General features: G+C 44.6%; 1 protein-coding gene across 1 annotated transcript in view; it reads left to right on the plus strand.

The window, feature by feature from the left end:
- The first annotated feature begins 7,780 nt into the window (after positions 1-7,780).
- The window catches only part of LOC126517450 (peptidyl-alpha-hydroxyglycine alpha-amidating lyase 1-like), a 36,634-nt gene continuing 23,208 nt past the window's right edge, over positions 7,781-21,206 (plus strand). Inside the window, exons 1-4 of the mRNA XM_050167172.3 lie at positions 7,781-8,027; positions 14,926-15,059; positions 18,381-18,494; positions 19,618-19,690. Coding sequence (XP_050023129.1) covers positions 7,947-8,027; positions 14,926-15,059; positions 18,381-18,494; positions 19,618-19,690 — 402 coding nt within the window. The 5' untranslated portion in view covers positions 7,781-7,946. The remainder of the gene's footprint in view (positions 8,028-14,925; positions 15,060-18,380; positions 18,495-19,617; positions 19,691-21,206) is intronic.

The following is a 21,206-nucleotide window of genomic DNA, read 5'->3' on the forward strand; positions in this document are numbered from 1 at the left end:
AATGTGAAGATATCTGCCCAGCGGTCGATTTAGGCATCTCTGGCCTCCTTGAAGCCTTTGGGTTTAGCGAGAGCAGGGGGAAAGTAAACGTGCCCGCGGCATAGATTAGTAAGCGGCGATTTGTAGATTGGTGGAAGAAAATTAAGGAAACGACAAACAACGGAGGCGTGCAAAACCAAAGTTCACAATATGAGTTCAGAAAGCTAGTTTGGTCATGGGAATCCATCGTGGGATTTTTTGCCTTTTTTTTTTCTTTTTAACATAGGTAGTACATTAGGCAATATAATAACAAGAGCTTCGTGGCGCAACCCACCACCCCGTTCCGGTGGGGACGCTAATAGCATCCATCCATCCATCACGCCGCTCGCGTACGTCTACGCTAAAGCTCCTTCATCTCAGCAGTATTAAATAGAGCGGCTTCAGTTTACGTCTCCACCCATCATCAAGACGCCCAGCTCGCCTGTGGTTACTGGAATACAGGACAGGCTCGGCGCTGCGACAGAATGCTCGCAAAGCATGCTGGTTCCATAGATCACGCTTGCGATCGACTGCCAGGCGGCTGGCGGACAGGCCTCGCGCGCTGGCTCCAAAACAACCGGAAGTAGACAACACAACGTCTCATCATGACGCAGGGCCAGTGCAGGCGGAGCTTAGCCCTGATGAGTTGAAGAGATAAAGCATGGCAATGGAGGAGCGTAACTTTTTTTGTAATGTTTTAATGTAGCTGCACGTACCCTACGCGTCTCGAAAAATTGTGCGAAACATTTCAGGGACCCTTTAAAAATTATTGCGGTAGAAGGCTCCGCAGACAGCACTTTACAACTTACAGTGCAGAATAAAAGCAAAAGCAGGGAACGTAAAGTATAAATTTTAGAGCAAAAAATGTATTCCAGGACCGAGTCGTCCGTCCTAAAGTCCTGAAATCATCATCATCATCATCATCATCAGCCTAGTTACGCCCACTGCAGGGCAAAGGCCTCTCCCATACTTCTCCAGCTACCCCGGTCATGTACTAATTGTGGCCATGTTGTCCTTGCAAACGTCTTAACGTCATCCGCCCACCTAACCTTCTGCCGCCCCCTACTACGCTTCCCTTCCCTTGGAATCCAGTCCGTAACCCTTAATGACCATCGGTTATCTTCCCTCCTCATTACATGTCCGGCCCATGCCCATTTCTTTTTCTTGATTTCAACTAAGATGTCATTTACCCGCGTTTCTTCCCTCACCCAATCTGCTCTTTTCTTATCCCTTAACGTTACACCTATCATTCTTCTTTCCATGGCTCGTTGCGTCGTCCTCAATTTCAGCAGAACCCTTTTCGTAAGCCTCCAGGTTTCTGCCCCGTACGTGAGTACTGGTAAGACACAGCTGTTATACACTTTCCTCTTGAGGGATAGCGGCAACCTGCTGTTCATGATTTGAGAATGCCTGCCAAACGCACCCCAGCCCATTCTTATTCTTCTGGTTATTTCAGTCTCATGATCCGGGTCCGTGGTCACTACCTGCCCTAAGTAGATGTATTCCCTTACCACTTCCAGTGCCTCGCTACCTATCGTAAACTGCTGTTCTCTTCCGAGACTGTTAAACATTGCTTTAGTTTTCTGTAGGTTAATTTTCAGACCCACCCTTCTGCTTTGCCTCTCCAGGTCAGTGAGCATGCATTGCAATTGGTCTCCTGAGTTACTAAGCAAGGCAATATCATCAGCGAAACGCAAGTTGCTAAGGTATTCTCCATCAACTTTTATCCCCAATTCTTCCCACTCCAGGTCTCTGAATACCTCCTGTAAACATGCTGTGAATAGCATTGGAGATATCGTATCTCCCTGTCTGACGCCTTTCTTTAATGGGATTTTGTTGCTTTCTTTGTGGAGGATTACGGTGGCTGTGGAACCGCTATAGATATCTTCCAGTATCTTTACATATGGCTCATCTACACCCTGATTCCGTAATGCCTTCATGACTGCTGAGGTTTCGACTGTATCAAATGCTTTTTCGTAATCAATGAAGGCTATATATAAGGGTTGGTTATATTCCGCACATTTCTCTGTCACCTGATTGATAGTGTGAATATGGTCTATTGTTGAGTAGCCTTTACGGAATCCTGCCTGGTCCTTTGGTTGAAAGAAGTCTAAGGTATTCCTGATTCTATTTGCGATTACCTTAGTAAATACTTTGTAGGCAACGGACAGTAAGCTGATCGGTCATAATTTTTCAAGTCTTTGGCGTCCCCTTTCTTATGGATTAGGATTATGTTAGCGTTCTTCCAAGATTCCGGTACGTTTGAGGTCATGAGGCATTGTGTATATAGGGCGGCCAATCTTTCTAGGACAGTGTTCCCACCATCCTTCAACAAATCTGCTGTTACCTGATCCTCCCCAGCTGCCTTCCCCCTTTGCATAGCTCCCAAGGCGTTCTTTACCTCTTCCGGTGTTACTTGTGGGATTTCAAGTTCCTCTAGCCTATTCTCTCTCACCTTATTGTCATGGGTGTTACTGGTACTGTATAAATCTCTATAAAACTCTTCAGCCACTTGAACTATCTCATCCATATTAGTAACGATATTGCCTGCTTTGTCTCTTAACGCACACATCTGATTCTTGCCTATTCCTAGTTTCTTCTTCACTGCTTTTAGGTTTCCTCCGTTCCTGAGAGCCTGTTCAATTCTATCCATATTATAGGTCCTTATGTCCGCTGTCTTACGCTTGTTGATTAACTTAGAAAGTTCTACCAGCTCTATTCTAGCTGTAGGATTAGAGGCTTTCATACATTGGCGTTTTTTGATCATATCTTTCGTCTCCTGCGATAGCTTACTGGTTTCCTGTTTAACTGCGTTACCACCGACTTCTATTGCGCACTCCTTAATGATGCCCATAAGATTGTCGTTCATTGCTTCAACACTATGGTCCTCTTCCTGGGTTAAAGCCGAATACCTGTTCTGTAGCTTGATCCGGAATTCCTCTAGTTTCCCTCTTACCGCTAACTCATTGAATGGCTTCTTATGTACCAGTTTCTTCCGTTCCCTCCTCAAGTCAAGGCAAATTCGAGTTCTTACCATCCTATGGTCACTGCAGCGCACCTTGCCGAGCACGTCTACATGTTGTATGATGCCAGGCTTCGCGCAGAGTATGAAGTCGATTTCATATCTAGTCTCACCATTCGGTCTCCTCCACGTCCACTTTCGGCTAACCCGCTTGCGGAAAAAGGTATTCATTATCCGCATATTATTCTGTTCTGCAAACTCTACTAATAACTCTCCTCTGCTATTCCTAGAGCCTATGCCATATTCCCCCACTGACTTGTCTCCGGCCTGCTTCTTGCCTACCCTGGCATTTAAATCGCCCATAAGTATACTGTATTTTGTTTTGACTTTACCCATCGCCGATTCCACGTCTTCATAGAAGCTTTCGACTTCCTGGTCATCATGACTAGATGTAGGAGCGTAGACCTGTACAACCTTCATTTTGTACCTCTTATTAAGTTTCACAACAAGACATGCCACCCTCTCGTTAATGCTATAGAATTCCTGTATGTTACCAGCTATGTTCTTATTAATCAGGAATCCGACTCCTAGTTCTCGTCTCTCTGCTAAGCCCCGGTAGCACAGGACGTGCCCGCTTTTTAGCACTGTATATGCTTCTTTTGGCCTCCTAACTTCACTGAGCCCTATTATATCCCATTTACTGCCCTCTAATTCCTCCAATAGGACTGCTAGACCCGCCTCACTAGATAACGTTCTAGCGTTAAACGTTGCCAGGTTCATATTCCAATGGCGGCCTGACCGGAGCCAGGGATTCTTAGCACCCTCTGCAGCGTCGCAGGTCTGACCGCCGCCGTGGTCAGTTGCTTAGCAGCTGCTGGGGACTGAGGGCCGGGGTTTGATTGTTGGGTTCATATAGGAGGTTGTGGCCAAGTACTGCACCAGGGTGGCCAATCCTGCTCTGGTGAGAGAGTGCGTTACCGGTTCTGGTCACCGGGATCAGGCCGCACTCCAGGCCTGTTTGTGCAATTTTCTCAACACACGGTTTCTTTTTGGTATTTTCCGGTGGGGAATTGTGCGGCATCGGGATTTGAATCACGGTCCTCTTGCACGGGAGGCGGATACTCTACCGTCCCCGCAGGAGTTAAATTAAAAATTAAATTATGGGGTTTTACGTGACGAAACCACTTTCTGATTATGAGGCACGCCGTAGTGGAGGACTCCGGAAATTTCGACCACCTGGGGTTCTTTAACGTGCACGTAAATCTAAGTACACGGGTGTTATCGCATTTCGCCCCCATCGAAATGCGGCCGCCGTGGCCGGGATACGATACCGCGACCTCGTGCTCAGCAGTCTAACACCATAGCCGCTTAGTAACCACGGCGGGTCCCGCATGAGTTGTACGCCTCATTTAACCTACGGTGGTGCCCTATTTGATCAGTCAAGGTGAACCAATCTGAGCTCGGTTATACCGCACGGATGGCACTCAGCTAGAGAACCTGGTATTTATGACCTGCACATGTGTGGCCATACATAATTGAAGATATATATGTTTCTTTTTTCTTTTTTTTAGGAGGGTATCCGTACAGTGGTAAAATAAAGGAAAAGGCATTAAAAAGAAAGAAAGAAAAAAGAAAAACCGGAAAGAAAAAGGAACATGACAGGCGATTTGAACTCGTGACCACTGGATGTTGCCCGGAAAGATAGCTCAATCGGTTGGTTCGTCAGGCCTCAGGTTACTTTAAAGCGCCATAGCTCCTGCTCCGAGCCTCATATTTACGTGGAAATGGACTGATGTTGTCCGCGATAGTCGTTTTCCTTGTCCGCGATAGGCATACTTTCTTGGAAAAATGGCCGCCCGAGGAGAAGAGCGAGCTCGAGCGGCTTTAGAGACTAGGAAAACTGCCTTAAAATATTTAGACTTGAGGGAAAGCTTCGTGTACAAACTATAACACGGCAATCAGCACTCGATTACGACGAGAGGAATTATTGAGACGTGGAAAATTCCCTTGAAATAAATATGGTTTGCGAGACAAATGCTTGTAAGTATTGAACCTCTTAAAAGATGAGGGGGAAATATGCGCTCACCGAGAGGTCATCGTCTGCACGGGACCACCACCAGGCACCTTACTGAGATGGGGAGGGCTCTGCGGGCCGGACACAAAGCCTCCCTTCTCCGCCGGCCAAGAGGGGAAAACGTGCTTTCCGATCGCTCAAGGTTGCGCGGACATAGTATAACTCTAGCGTCTAGGAACAGCTTAACCAGGTGCGAGGGCGGCACGCATAGCGTGGGAAGCTAGCCGCCAGAATAACTATCTCAAGGACTGCTGCTGACGAGGGCGAAATACCTTCGTGTAATTATAATAACCCTAATCGGACTACTTTCGAAAGAAAAAAAAAAGGAAACGGCCCAGAGGGCTATACTACGGGAGATATGACTAATATTTTTATATATATATATATATATATATATATGTATTCATCTCATCTATGGGATCGCATGCGCGCGCTGTTGCTTTGTCTCTGCGTGTAGTAGTTAAGAGAGCCAGTTTAAGGGCGGAGAAGAAGGAAGGAAAGGAAAGCAAAATTGCAGCGCCGTGGTTTTAAAGCGCACCCGTGGTAGCGAAACGGAAGGCGATATAAGCGTGCGTGGCCATGATACGCACATGACAAACTGCCTTAAAACATTTAGACTTGAGGGAAAGCTTCGTTAACACACGATAGCACAGCAATCAGCACTCGAATATAATTAACCCTAATAATAATTGTAAATATTCATCTCATCTATGGGATCTAATGCGCGCGCTGTTGCTTTGTCTCTGCGTGTAGTAGTTAAGAGAGCCAGTTTAAGGGCGGAAAAGAAGGAAGGAAGGGAAAGTCTCTGAAGCAAAATTTCAGCGCTGTGGTTTTAAAGCGCAACCGTGGTAGAGGAACGGAAGGCGATATAAGCGTGCGTGGCCATGATACGCACCCGACAAGCTGCCTTAAAATATTTAGACCTGAGGGAAAGCTTCATTTACAAACTATAACACGGCAATCAGCACTCGAATACGACGAGAGGAATTATTGAGACGTGGAAAATTCTCTTGAAATAAATATGGTTTGCGAGACAAATGCTTGTAAGTATTGAACCTCTTAAAAGATGAGGGGGAAATATGCGCTCACCGAGAGGTCATCGTCTGCACGGGACCACCACCAGGCACCTTACTGAGATGGGGAGGGCTCTGCGGGCCGGACACAAAGCCTCCCTTCTCCGCCGGCCAAGAGGGGAAAACGCGCTTTCCGATCGCTCAAGGTTGCGCGGACATAGTACATAGTCCTGAAATAGGCGCACAAGAAAGGTAAAAATGGTGATCGTTTGGACAGAAAGGTAAAGCGGCGCTCCGGCCTCTTGTACTCCAACCCTACTGATTGTTCTTGTGTCTGCTTTATTATAACCTCAAGTGCTCTCCTGATGCCTCTGATTGACGGTATTGTATTTTCGCATGCTAAATGACCTCGTATGACCGTTTAACACACAGTAAACGTAGGCGCGAAATAAAGAACAGACTGGCGCAGAAAAAGGAAGAGGTAGACCCTCTGGAACGTATTGTAAAGAATTGCCGCTTGGTTTACCAGCGTAGCTGTAAAAAAAGCGCATTCCTCATTTAAAATGCAGCCTGCATTTTGCCTACTCCAAGATGGCGGCCATCGATTGTACTCAAGGAGGTTAACAAAAACTGCTGTCGCCTATACTGGCCTATGGGCTCGGGTGAAGCGGGCGGCGGCCATCTTACGGGGGGCAAGAAGCACAGCCTGCCGAAAGCTTCGCAGCGCTGTTCGTCTACTTTTCCAGCGGTTTTTGATTACTTAACCGATTTTTAAGTTCCAATGCAACACTGTGGGCGATGAGGCGAGCCATACTGGACGTTTCCGCATCGCAGATATCCGAGTACTGGGGCATTTTTCATTTCATCGGCATGAATAAATGCAGCTGCCGCAAAGTAGAAAAAAATTCGCGCAATAATTAGCTTTTAATCGCTTTCTTTATTGCAGTGTATTACTTGATCAATCATGAAAGCTGTCGGAACAAAAAGCAATTAAAAACTGAAAATGTAGCATGAGGAATAGCAGTGCATGCAACAATCATAAGTATTCATTATTATCTTCATTATCATCATGTGTTGCCGGTGCTTTAGCATCCTCATTGCATAGAGGGTCTGAAAATGTTCCTTTATTTAGAGTGAGGCAGTGCTAATCTGCAGCCTCATATAAATGAGCAGGATAACGCTAACCTGTCAACTGCTTGTACATCAACTTTCCTAAGAACACCCGAGCGCGCTAGCACATTTTAGGATCCGTACAGCACCGCGCACGGCAAGGTACGACGGTCCAAAACACACAAGCTGCGGCGACAGGCGTGCTTTTGCCCCCCGCAAAATGGCGACGCAGCGGCTTCACTTTACGGGCGCTCCCTCCACTCCAGTAGGTTATACTGCTATTCATTATGGGGCTTTGTGCCCCGGGAGTTATTTTATACTGTTTATGGGCCCTCGATAGAATACAAAACACTCTTGCTCTTCCTCCGTAGTCCCCTGAATCTTCAACGTAGACACTAGTAATAGTTGTATACATATAATCTGCAGCCCTTCTTGAGGGGTTATGTCGATTGCAGCGCCATAGTTGCGAGGGCGACAGGCGGATGCACAAGGCACAAGTCGCGTTCGCTCAATGGCCAAGGGCCGTTGCTTGGCGCACTATTCGTGAAATGGTATGGCGTCATCAGCGCGTACGAATGACGTCGTAGTTGTTGTCACGTGACCCTCAACAAATCCATCCGCAATAAACGCAATCCATCAGCAGCAGTCGCGGTAGCTGTCACATCCGCCGTGGGCTCCGCGTTCCCAAACGCTAAAAGTGACGCGGACATGTCTTTAACGAGCCTGTGACCGATTTCACAGGGAGCCACCGGTCGTCTGAGCAGTCGACATGGTGCATTCGTGGGCAGCCGTCGCCTGCCTGTTGCTCGTTGGCGCTGCCGGCTGGCGCGCGCCTCCCGCTCATAGACAGGTGAGCATCGCGAATCTCCTGTACCGCGCTTTCACCCCCCAAAAATACGCATACCCGCGCACACGGTGAAACCGCAGCTGGAGCACTGACACATTTGAAATAGTGACAGTGCATGACTGCGTTTGAAATAGAGCCTTACACTAAAGCCAGTTGTAACTAAGGCACTCGTCTCTAATTTCGACCACACACGTACGTGTGTCAGAGAATTAACTCAACGTTAACTTACATTATCTATCCCAACTGGCCGCTTTGAGAACACAATTTATTTATAGTGCCCTGGACGCCGCCCTCCGCCTTCGAACGCTCTGCTTTATGGCTCGATGCTTACCACTTGTTCAAGCTGACCCATTCGATCGGGTTATAGGCTGTCGACGAATATTACTCAGATCGGCATTTAATACGTCGCATTTTGTGAGTGCGTCTTTGAAGGATGAGTGAAACGTTTTCAACTAATTTATTTCGGAGCAAACCAGCCGCTACGCGATCTTATGCGCACAGTATGGACTTAACATATGGATTCCCAACGTGCGCGTGAATCAGCCAGTAAGACGCATTTTTGTGCTGGGATTGATATGACAACGAAGTTAAAGCTGTGGTGTGGGATAAAAGAAACGCGAACGATAACTTTATTGACAGCTGTTCATTTACTCTTGCCAGAGCTAGACTAATTTGCCCATTCAGGCCTCTCTAATCGTCGATTTGACATTTGCTTTTCTTTGTTGATACTTCACTGCACGACTCGCGTGTGATGTGGAGTAAGCGGCCGACGGTTCGAATTATCACAATCGCGTAGGGCAACTTGACGAGGAACACCGGCACATTAGTAGCAAGAGCACGATCAGGCACTACATCGCAGGCAATAAATCTACATTAAAGGTATTGAGTTAATTCCGGCTGTACTCCCACCACAGTCTTGACCGCATATCGTTATTGAATGAAAATCGTGTATTCAGTTTCGTGTCACTTGAACGGTATAATCGTTTCAGCTAAATCACGCAATCTTTTACACCGCTCAGCATGCTTGAAGTTCCCTACACTGATATGATTAAAAAGAGACTTGGACATTAACTATACTCCAAAGCTTATGTTGTATTTGCAGGAGTTCCCAACAGCATAAGTTGAGATGATAATTTTTTCTGTCCGCTGAAAAATTTCGTTGCACCACATTTCCTAATTTCGTCTACAGAATCATGAAAAGCATGTATCTGTAAAAGATCAAAATTTTCAATTTTTCGGTGATTTTTCACCATGTTAAAACAAGAGGCGGTGTGCTGTAGCATCACACTTCTCTCCTTCAGTGAGCACAACCTTGTATGTGCGTGTAGTAGCATGCTGTCCTCTTGTTTCAATACTGTCATTTCTGCGGTGCCCCATATCATTGATAATTTAAAACAGTTTCTTTATCATGTATAAGCCCCTCAGTTTGTCTGGGTGCCTAAATGTGCACAATATATATTACACGCATGTGTCAGTGTATGTAAGCCTGATTTAATTTTTTTGCCAGAAAGTCTTCATGCAAACTTCTCATTTGATGTTGCTTAATAAATAATAAAATATTCAATATCCGATTCTATATATGGGGACCAATGTCAAGATTACGGAATGTGGACTCCATGCACGAACTCTACAGGAACGCCAGATACGAGAAAATAAACTATTTCATGCACTTGGAAAGCGCCTATTGCAGCCACCTGAAAAATATGTTTTGTGTAAAACATTGTGAAAAGCAATGAAGGAAGTGAACCCACTACATAATGACAAACTGTCACCAAGAGCAAACACCCAGCCATCGGTCTTCCAACTTCTTCTACTATAACAGTTTATTTATTTATTTATGTATTTATTTATTTATTTATTTTCAATACTGTGATCCCTTTCGGGCTGTTAGAGCGGGCAAATTCACAACATTAAGAGCTAACATACAAACAGTGTAATACAAGCAAACAACAGCATAAAAAAAATTACATATATTACATATAGCTCGGACAACCTCCGCCCCATCTCACTGACGTCATATGTAGGGAAGGTGGCTGAGCACACCATCCATAACAGAATTGCCGAGTATATCGAGACCAATGACCTTTTCCCTCACAACATGATAGGTTTCAGGCCAGGCCTCTCTACCCAGGATGCCATGAAGCTTATCAAGATCCAAATCCTGGAACGCTGCACTTAGGGCATGAGAGCCATCCTTGGTTTGGACCTGGAGAAGGCGTTTGATAGCATCCGTCACGAGTTCGTTCTCGACGCCATCTCCAAACTCGACCTAGGCTCCTCCTCCCATGCCTTCGTCGTGTCTTTCTTGAACAAACGATGCACCATCCTCAAGGCTGGTGATCTGGAATCAGAGAAAATGGAGCTGAGCGAAAGAGGCACCCCCCAGGGGTCAGTCATATCACCACTCCTCTTCAACATCGCAATGGTCGACCTCTCAAGATACCTACGCAAAGTCCAAGGCATCGGTCACACGATCTACGCGGACGCCATCACTGTCTGGTGCGCGGGTGGCACTGACGGACAAGTCGAAGCCGCTCTCCAGGAAGCTGTCTACACTACAGAGTGCTTTCTAACAGACACAGGACTCCGGTACTCCCAAAAGAAATCGGAGCTCCTTCTCTACAGCCCAACTAGAAAGGGCCGCAAGCCACAGAACTGGAAACCCCCCACTGAAATCGACATTGATCTCTACACCAAGTGCGGAGATCCAATTCCCAAAGTCGCATCCATTCAAATTTTGGGAATGACACTCGAAGGGGCGGGCACAAATAGCATTACCATTCACAAACTAGCAAAGAAGACGGATAGCATCATCAGTCTAATCAAGCGGGTAGCCAACAGAAGGAGAGGCCTGCGCGAAGGGAATCTGATAAGGCTAGTCCACGCTTTCTTGTTATGACATTTCACGTACGTAGTGGCCATGCACGTCTGGAAGAGGGCTGAGCAAGACGAGCTAAATGCCACGGTAAGGAGGGGGATCAAGAGCGCACTCGGACTACCAAACTACACACGCACCGGCCGACTCCTGCACTTGGGTATTCATAATACGCTGGAAGAAATTGCAGAAGCAAAAGAAAGGGCACAGATTCTCAGACTCTCCAGCACCAGGGTGGGCAGATGACTCCTAACATAGATGGGCATCCCCCCAGGTCACTGTCGAAGACGCCTACCAGGGCCTTCCGAAAACTCAGAAAGATAACATCATCATATCCCCCACCCCGTGCAATATGCATCCCCAGCGCAACGTAGAAAGAAGGAAGGCCATGGCGGTGGCTCCTATGCCGCGCGACAGAACTCCCTGGCAGCTGCTACTTCATTGACGCGGCCCATTATGGCAACAGCAACAATATCACGGTAGTGTCGATCAACCACAGGTGTTCGACCGTTAACGCCGCTTCAGTACGAAGCATGTCATCGCGTGCGGCCGAGCAAGTGGCCATTGTTTTGGCCTTCCTGAATGACAAACATGCCAATATCTTCAGAGACTCAAGGGCAGCCATCCGCGCCTTCAGCATTAGCATTGTGTGTAAGGAAGCCTGTTGCATCCTCGACGGCAAAAGCATCGCCACCCACACTCTCACGTGGTTCCCCGCTCACATAGGATCTACCATCGGAGGCCCCACAAACCTCAACGAGCTGGCCCACTCCTAGGTGCGTGGTCTCGTTTTCCGCGACAGTGGAGAACTCCACCGCCGGCCTGCAGTGGTGGAGAACAGAGATCAACTGACCGCATACAATGAAATTACGCAGCACTTTTGTCTCGGCAGGAGAGACTTTCCCTTTCCTCACAAGAAGTTAAATAGAGCGCAGGCATTGTCCCTCAGATTATTGCAAACAGGCTTGTATCCCAGCCCGGCTTTATTCCACAAGCTTTATCCCGACACTTATGCCACTAGTTCTTGCAGGCACTGCAATGACTTCGCTAGCCTAGACCATATGTTCTGGCGTTGCCCCTCGTTACGAGGCACAGAACAAATCAATGAGGACAAGTGGCTCTCCGCTATCAAGAGGCCCGATGCCGGGGCGCAACAATGGGCTGTCCAGAGGGCCCACGATGCAGCGGTCGGGCATGGCCTGACTGTCCCAACGTGGGAGCGGCCCACAGCGTGCTGAGTCCCGTACCTCAGGACCTTCATTAAAGTTTTGCATACATCCATCCATATATTATTCAAACTTACGGCACAAGTCCAGTAATATGTGTTCAAAAGGGTATGTGAGATGTTCTAAATGTGGTTATTTTCATCAGTGGTTTTGTTTTTAATGCACTTGGTGAGCAGATTTGTGCACTCAACATCTGAAGGATAGTATATTTAGGCACATGCAGGAAAATGCCATATTGACTTCTGGTTGTTATAATGGGTTCCGCGGTAGTTTTATAACCGTCGTTCTTCATCCCTAGTTGCCCAATCACAGACAACACCACGTCAAAACAGATATCATGTCAAATGAAGTCAAATCATGGTTTGGCCTCATTGGCTTATTTCGTAAAATTAGGTAAACTGAAATTAAGGTAATCGAAATAACCTCTTTGCTTTCCCACTTATTTCCCTCCCATACCATCAATTTCGTCCATTGTCAAGTGGGACGTCGTCAACCAGTTAACTAACAAAGTGTTGAAGAAGTACTACATGCAGCAAACATAGCAGCAAAAAAAAAAAAGAGCCATTCTTGCATGACTCTCAACTTCAATGCTGTAAATATTAATTACTCATTGCTTCTCATGCACTTTAAGAATTTCCTGTGTTCTTGAGCCAATCTAGATGCGTGGAATCATCAAACTGTATGAAGGGCCACAAACCTAAGCACATAAACAGAAAATACAGTCAGTAGTGTACTCTGTCAGTTTGCCTTGATCTTCTGATCATTTTTTTGCATGTTTACAGTAATTGTACTGCATAGCTAATGAGTTAATGAAGAATGTTAACAGCAGTGTCTAAGTGCACAAGACTGTCATAAGCCAAACTAGAAAAAATGCAGGACACATGGAATAGCATTTTGTTAATTATATGGGGTGATTGTTCTGAAGTTCTACAGAATTTTAAAAAAATTGCGTGTAGCAGATAGCCTAATTTTTGTCCTTGAGCTGGAATACTCGAAGAGGCAGACATTACTGTCATGATAAATTGAAACACATATTCAACTAATTACCCAAAACCACTAATTACAGTCTCGATTAATTACTTTACAGCACACATTGGAATTTACAAATTGTAGCCGGAGAGTTTTCAAGACATATCCACTATGAATCTCTAGGATGACACCTGTTACAAGATATTATTTCCCAAAGCGTGGTGCGAAATACATGGGTGTTCCAGTTACTTTTGTGCTTCAATGCATAAAAGAGTGTTTTTCTGGAGAAAGTAAGTGGAACAACTGTGTGTTTTTACGGCGATTTGGATGGTGCATATTTCCAAGCTGGTGTCATTCTGGAGATTCATTCCAAGTGGATATGGCTTGTAAACTCACTGGCTACCCTTAATTTCAATATGTGCCGTAAAGTAATTAATTAAGAACTTCATTAGCAAATTTGTGTAACTTGATTAAATGTGTTTTGATTTCTTGCACGATAGTCTAGCTCAGGGAATAGAATGATGTTATCTGCAACAGCCGATTCTTAAAAATTCCAGGAAGCTTGTTGATCATCACCCTGCGCACAACGTGCGTGATGAAGTATCGGCATATATGCGTAAGTGGAGAGGGGGAATCGAACAATACTTTAGCTGTGAGTGCAGTTCGCAGCAAAAGGAGCCATTTCCTATTCCATTGCTCAATGCTTTCACAGCAGAACATTATACTTAACCAAAAGGTTAGGATAATTGGTCTTGGCTTAAGTCACGCTTAAGTCATGCATCTCCTAATTATCACTCTACTAGAGGAACAGGCCTAAGTGCACATAAGTCTTTGCTTCAGGTTAGAGTATATGTTGTAGGTAATAATTTAATAAAAGGGCACACCATTCATTATATTTTCCTTTTTCTTAAATGAACAACAAATGTTGCACAATCTTCTATTTTAGAGCACTCTTTCTCAACGTTTACAGGGTGTGACAGTGACGTGTGACCACTGTTATAGCGATAGGCAGCATTTGATTATATCAGTTAGATACCGTGACTGACATGTCATGTTGACTGCCAGTCCTTAAATGAGGCTTGCAAATCTCTACCGAACTTGTGGAGCAGGTGTAATATAATTAGTTTTTTTTTAGGAGAAAGAAATTCACAAAAATTATGCTGCTCTCTCAATTATGGCCTTGAATTTTATTGTGAGTGGAACAACGATTTGTTATGGTAACTCATCCTCAAACCACGTCAATATAATATGCCACGAACTAATGTTGAGTTGCAGTTATTGCGAACAAAAGACAAAGAAACAAAAACAGGCAAGCTTGCTTTGGTAAGCTTGTGGGGGATTACTCCGACCCACCTATATTGTATAACACAAACATCCAAAATAAAGCCGCTCATTGACAAGCTGAAACCAACTGTAGGCCATACCCCTGGCATCATTGCTTCTAACAAGGTGTTTCTTAGCCTGCTATGTTATTACCTGCCGGCCCTTTCTTTGCTACTCTCATCAATCTGTGTATTGTCATATTGTTCTGTCTTTTACTCAAATCTTGCACTTTTGTAAGCATCTGATATGAAATGTTTCATTATTCTTCCTTTTTATTATTATCATTATTACTCATAATGTCAGCCCTTTGGTAAAGACGTAAGGAACACTGCAGTGTCATGGTCATGTTCATCTTATTTCAGCTGTATTCTTGTTGCAATTTACAGCACTTCAGGTATATTTTTGTTTGTTTCTTTTTTATAGGCTTGCTGATTTAAGCAATTGTGTATGCCATTACATAGGCCAGCCCAACTAGCATTGCTGTTTTTATTGTTGCAAACTCTTTCAGCATTCGTTGCCGTGGGAGGATTCCAACTGGCAGCTAGCCAATCGGAGTCTGTTGGGCCAAGTGGCAGGTGTTGCCGTCGACAACCAGGGCCAAGTGTACATTTTTCACCGTGGCCCGGTCGTCTGGGACCAGACGTGAGCCAGGCCAGAAAGGCCATGACTTCTTTTCGTTGCAGTTTAGTGAAGGTCATTGCACAATTAATATCCATTTAAGCTAAAGGTAGGCCGAAATGAATCATGCACACCGGAATTCATCAGAATTCCTTGCAGAATATCTGTCCAACTGAGCCTTAAATACCTATCACATACTGATTAGAACCTTGTTTTTTCTTTTCTATGCACTGTGCATTAGTGTCATTATATTCGTAATATTGCATTTTGCACTTGCTATCTTTGTATTTTGTTACACATGCCTGTCCTGCTATGACCACCTCATGGTCTGCTTTGTGTACTAAATAAATAAATAAATAAATAAATAAATAAATAAATACTGATTTCCACGAGAAGAAAGAAAACAAGCTTTATGCATTGACTCAATGAAAATAGGAGCCATGCCTACTCTAGGGTGATTATGTCTTTCTCATTTTCATCCATTAATAAGGAAAAAGACCTGTAGTGACCATGTTTATCTCAGCTGACTGACTGCTTAGTAGATCTAGAAAATGCATGCACATTCTTCTTTTTTTCTTTTGACCCATGGCATGCCCCGTGGTATTGGGATAGCTCTTAAATTATGCTTATATTGTGTGTATGTCGTTTACATTAGACTCTGTGTTTTCAATAACTCTCGCCGCAGTAGTACTCATGATGCCGATGCAGTAACATACAAGCCAAGAAAGCTTGTTATGCTACATACCAGTGACTGGGAGCACCGCTCCTTTGCATGAGCTCTGTTTAAGTACAGTCCAAGCTCTTGGCTTTGACTACAGGTTCATTGTAATACACAGTCAAACACTTATAAACAGCATCATCATCATCATCATAAGCCTATTTTTATGTCCACTGCAGGAGAAAGGCATCACCCAGCGATCTCCAATTACCCCTGTCTTGCACTAGTTGGTTCCAACGTGCGGCTGCATACTTCCTAATTTCATCATCACATCTCGTAATAGTCACTAGCTAATAGAAAAGGTAGGGGCACTGACCAAATGTTTAACTGCATGGCTACCCTATTTCATCCAAAGAAGAGGGGACAAAAGATAAGAAAAAGGCAAGTTATCAGCTAATTCAGCCGTATGGGAGAAGGCATGGCTTCAGTTAAGCAACAACTCAAGTCTGCCGAGTTCACACAAGCTCACAAAGACACACGTTTGCACAGCTTTGACGGTTGATGATGGGCAATGCCATGCTTCCACAAACCTTCATCTCTAAAATGTAGGGCAGCCATCTTGACTTTAACACACTCTAAGGAGATGGATACTACATCTTTGCTGTTATGTGTGATGCACCAGGTAGAAAAACATTGAACTGATCGGTATGAGCAGAAGATGTGTTTGCCAGCCTCCTCGCACATGCAGGGGTTGTGCATGGCGAAGCCAAGTATTTCCTGGATCTCAAACAAGTTACAGTGGAGTAACAAAAATTATCTGCAACAGTCAGTCTACCTGTGTTTCCAAGTTCTTGCCATTGGCCAGTGCATATGTTGAATATATTTAATGCAAAAGGATAGACAGTTGGGCGAGTTGGTACGGTAACATGATTTTGGCTTCGAGCGCGAAGTGAAACACGGACACAGAAAGGAGCAGACAGGACGAGCACTCGTCCTGTCTGCTCCTTTCTGTGTCCGTGTTTCACTTCGCGCTAGAAGCCAAAATCATGAATATATGTAAGAGTCATTTAATAATCAAATTAGTCTCTTGCACCAAAACAGGCCAGCTAACTAACTTTCAGTCAACCTTACCAGTCCTGTCAGCTGATGTGAAGTTTTATGGGCAATGTTGCTTAAAACAAAGTTCATGGTGTAGCAAGCATTCAGCCATGACAGCCCAGTCACACAGCACAGCTAAGATGACTATAGACAAACAAGATGAAACGAACCCATCAAATCAATGGTGTGCCCAAATTTTGCCTAACTTATGCAGCACCATGGTAGATACTTAGCTCAGTCCTGCCCAGTTTAGCATGGTCCTGGAGTGTTCGAAGTCAGACCCAGGCTTTTTATTTTTCAGGATTAAGAAAACATGTTTAGATGTGCGGACGTGCTCTCATTTCTCGAGGTTATCCCCCTTTAAACTCACGTAGTTATCCCAGTGTTCCTGCAATGCATGGTTGCCTGCAGCATAGAGAGATTGCGCCTTGTACTGCAGCCTGCTTGACGTAATCATCACTGCTAAAGTCTTGGCCTCCCAGAACAAGTCGCTGGGAGCGAGGTTGCAGCCGTGTGTGGGATGTGACAGAAAATGAAACGATGCAGCTGAATTGAACATCAGAAAAGAAAAATGAGAGCCATGCACTAACTTTCTGAATTTTGGGCTGAAACCACAGCACTACACGTCAGTGTGAGGTGGCAAATGTCAATGTATTTTCTCATATCTGGGTTTGCAACACAGTGAAATTTCTCAAAATTTGCTCAGTTATGTCCTTGGTTCCTTTACAATACAATATAGTACTTCTTTACCGATGAAAAATTAGCTTGGCTCATGTAAATTCCATCAGCATCCATGACATCACGATTAACTTGTGCAGAAGCCCTTTTTTCATCTTTGCACCTTTTCTGGCTTATTAAACCTCCTCTCATGGTAAGAGCGTTTTTCTTGGTATTTGGAAGCATAATTTAATAATACTACAGCTCAAGTCAACAAGGGGCGCTCCTCTTGTTTCCTTCCATCATTGCTCATTTGTGCCAAGCGATCATATTTATGGCCTACTCAGCAATATGAACCGACTAGCCAAGCAACGTGTTCTTCTGGATAATTTTTTCATAAGAGTGCTGGCCACAAAATGTCGACCTTCAGCATCTCATGATTGTTGTTCCTGCTTTCGGCCCTTGTCAAATAATATGCCCCCTCACGCTCCCTATTGCTAGTGCCCTGACTAGTGCAGTTTCTGTAGCAGCCATACTCCAGTGAGGCAGTGGTTCCAGGTTTGGACCCTAGACCAGTATTATTCTCTTTTTAATCTGCAGAGCTTCATTTCTATGGCTGGGTTCATACAGGTTTATTTTGTAGCATTATGCTGCTACATTAATTTGTAATAGAACTTCAGCTGTGTCAGAGTTTGTACAGTGGGGCCACAGTGATACCAGTCAGTAACAAATTTATAAATTTCAGCCATAAAACTTGTTTTTAAATAAAATTTCTTGTCTTGCCTTTCTGAGCATTTATGTGAAAACAGCATCATGCTGTTGTCTATATATTACAAGTAGATGCACTTTTACGTTTTGTGTTACTTTTGGATTACCCAGTAATATGCGTACAGTTACATAAAGGCTGTCGCTTCTCTTTCTCATGTATGCAGCTCGTTCACGGCTGGGCACATGTACCGACACCAAGATGCTGTTATCAAGGAGCCGACCATCTGTGTGGTGGACCCGCGGTCAGGTGCCCTGCTTCAACACTGGGGACAGAATATGTGAGCCCTGCCACTCCTCTTATCCCCTTCAGGTGCTGTGTGCACAATTGTGCAGGCCAAGATAGTGCATCGAAAGCAAAAGCACTGATGAACACAATGGTACTTGAAATGTGTCACACACATCTGGAAACACTTATGCTTAGACCTGCACTGCAGGTTTGAATAATGTTTGTGTAGATTGCTTGAAAACGACTTGTAAAGTAAACTGCTAAGTGTTTTCTCTTGGTGTCAGTATGTTGCTTTTCATTAAATTTATATTGTTTCTCACGATGATTTATGTTAGGTCTATTTTTCTAGTGGCTGCAGAGGTGCTTTCCAAGTAACAAAACTGATCTTTGAGCAAATTGCTTTAGCTTCATCTCATGTAAACAGCACTACACTGACATGGACAACAGCTAGTGGAAGTGACAGGACAGGTGCTGAATTTGCAACCTAGAAGTTTATTGAAATGAGAACAAATTTATATGCACAAACACGTCACGTGAACTGTCTGAACATGATACAACTAGTGTGAAACAATTACTGGATGCATGCTCATATAAACGTGAGGTCGGGATTGGCCAGGCAAAGGTCAGGCCTGATTCTACAAAGTGTCGCCCAGAAAATTTATTCCATCGCATGATAATGACACCGAAATATGACTGATGCGGTAACCTTTTTCCTTACCTTTGAACGTTCAGTGCCTGTCCTGTCATTTCCTTTGCTCTTGTCCATGTCTGTTTCGCTGTTTACCCAAGATGTGCTTTTGAAGTATGCTAGATGTGAAATAGTTGTGTTTTCATGCACTTTATTAACATTTTCATCCTATTGTTGCCTATGTTGTTTTCATGCCTTGGCTTCTGGAAACATGTTGTGGAACATATCCTGAACGTGTGACAGTGAAAAAGAAAAAGTGACATAAAATTCAACTGACGGAAAACATAATGTGTGCATGCTGCGTGAAATTCTGAACAAACATTTTCGTGTTTCAATTCATGCCAATGAAGCATGAGAGCATGCAGCATGCAAGAATTCATATTATATCAATTCCTAGTCACAGGAGAACTGCTTTCAATACTGTAGGTATCGGTTGTTGCAGCGCGGTCCAGTCCTTAAAATGCTATCTGTACAACCATGCACGCAGGTTCTACATGCCACACAGCATTCACATCGACCCAGACGACAACGTTTGGACAACAGATGTGGCGTTACATCAGGTGAGAGTCCACTTTGGCACAAGAAAACTGACTCTGCAGAAGCTTGCATGGTGGATGAAGGTTTAACAAAATGTGTTGTCGAGCAAGTTGGTTCATGATGCGGAATAAATTGAAATAGCACACAAAGAAAACACGGACAGTACAGTACAGTAAGAAAGCCATGGACAGCAGAATGCTTGTGCTGATCCCTTTCTTACCCATGTTTTTTTGTGCTCTTTCAATTTATTCTGAGAATGAAGAATGATCACTGGAAAAGTGGGCATTGACCAGATTGTGTAGCATGGAGCTGAAGTGTGAAGAAACCCACACTGGCTCCTTGAACAGACAGCTTTGCGAGTGACAAAAAGTTAATTCTGGTCCAGGAATTGGACCTCATATCACTGCCTTTTCAGCGCAGTTACTCTGCCAACTGGTAACCAGGGAGCAGCTAGTATGCACACAGCAGCTACGAGGTCGAATGATCCAATTGACTACTTGAAGCACAGAAACACTTAATGACAGAACGAATTGTGCAGAAGCCCACAAGGCTGACGACTCCTGTGATTGCAAGCAGGTTCCACGTCTGCCACCATGGTCATAAGTGGCGCTGGCTAACACTCCGAAAGCTAGGTTTAGTCATTATCATCATCATCAGCCTGGTTAAGCCCACTGCAGGGCAAAGCCTCTCCCACACTTCTTCAACTACCCCGGTCATGTACAAATTGTGGCCATGTCGTCCCTGCAAACTTCCGATCATCCGCCCACCTAACTTTCTGCTGCCCCCTGCTACGCTTCCCTTCCCTTGGAATCCAGTCCGTAACCCTCAATGACCATCGGTTATCTTCTCGCCTCATTATATGTCCTGCCCATGCCCATTTCTTTTTCTTGATTTCAACTAAGATGTCATTAACTCGCGTTTGTTCCCTCACCCAATCTGCTCTTTTCTTATCCCTTAATGTTACACCCACCATTCTAGGTTTATTACATGTGCACAAATACCCCAGAAAAAAAAAACAGATTGGGGGATCTGCCCAGCAGTTTATTCTTGAAAACAGTGCACGCTTCCACCTTTTCTCAAACCTATGGAGGGGGCGCAGCTTGTCTCATGGTATTTGGCCTCATGAGAGCCCACAGACAATGATGAAACATGAGTAATTCCAAGCAGCAGTGTTGTGTTGGTTAAGTTATAGCACAAAATGTTAAGCAAAAGTTTCCTGTATGTTCATTTCTTCTGAAATATTCTTGAATGCTACTTGTTGCAGTTACCAAGGTTTGGGTGCACACTGAAGAAACACAGGCTGTCAAAGTTATTCCAGGCTCCTCACTCCGGCATCCCGCACTCATAATGTGACCTAATTGCATGACCATCTTTGCATTCTGCTCCCATCGGAATGTGTCCACCATGGTCGGTAATTGAACCCACAACCTCGCACTCAAGAGCAGAGTACTATAACCACTGGCCTTCTCAAAGCAGGTGTTTCATTTGATGGTACCATGTTTATCTTATTCACTAACAAGCTCCTCCATCTGGCAGTTG

Source organism: Dermacentor andersoni, chromosome 11, assembly GCF_023375885.2.
Source record: "Dermacentor andersoni chromosome 11, qqDerAnde1_hic_scaffold, whole genome shotgun sequence".
Taxonomy (NCBI): domain Eukaryota; kingdom Metazoa; phylum Arthropoda; class Arachnida; order Ixodida; family Ixodidae; genus Dermacentor; species Dermacentor andersoni.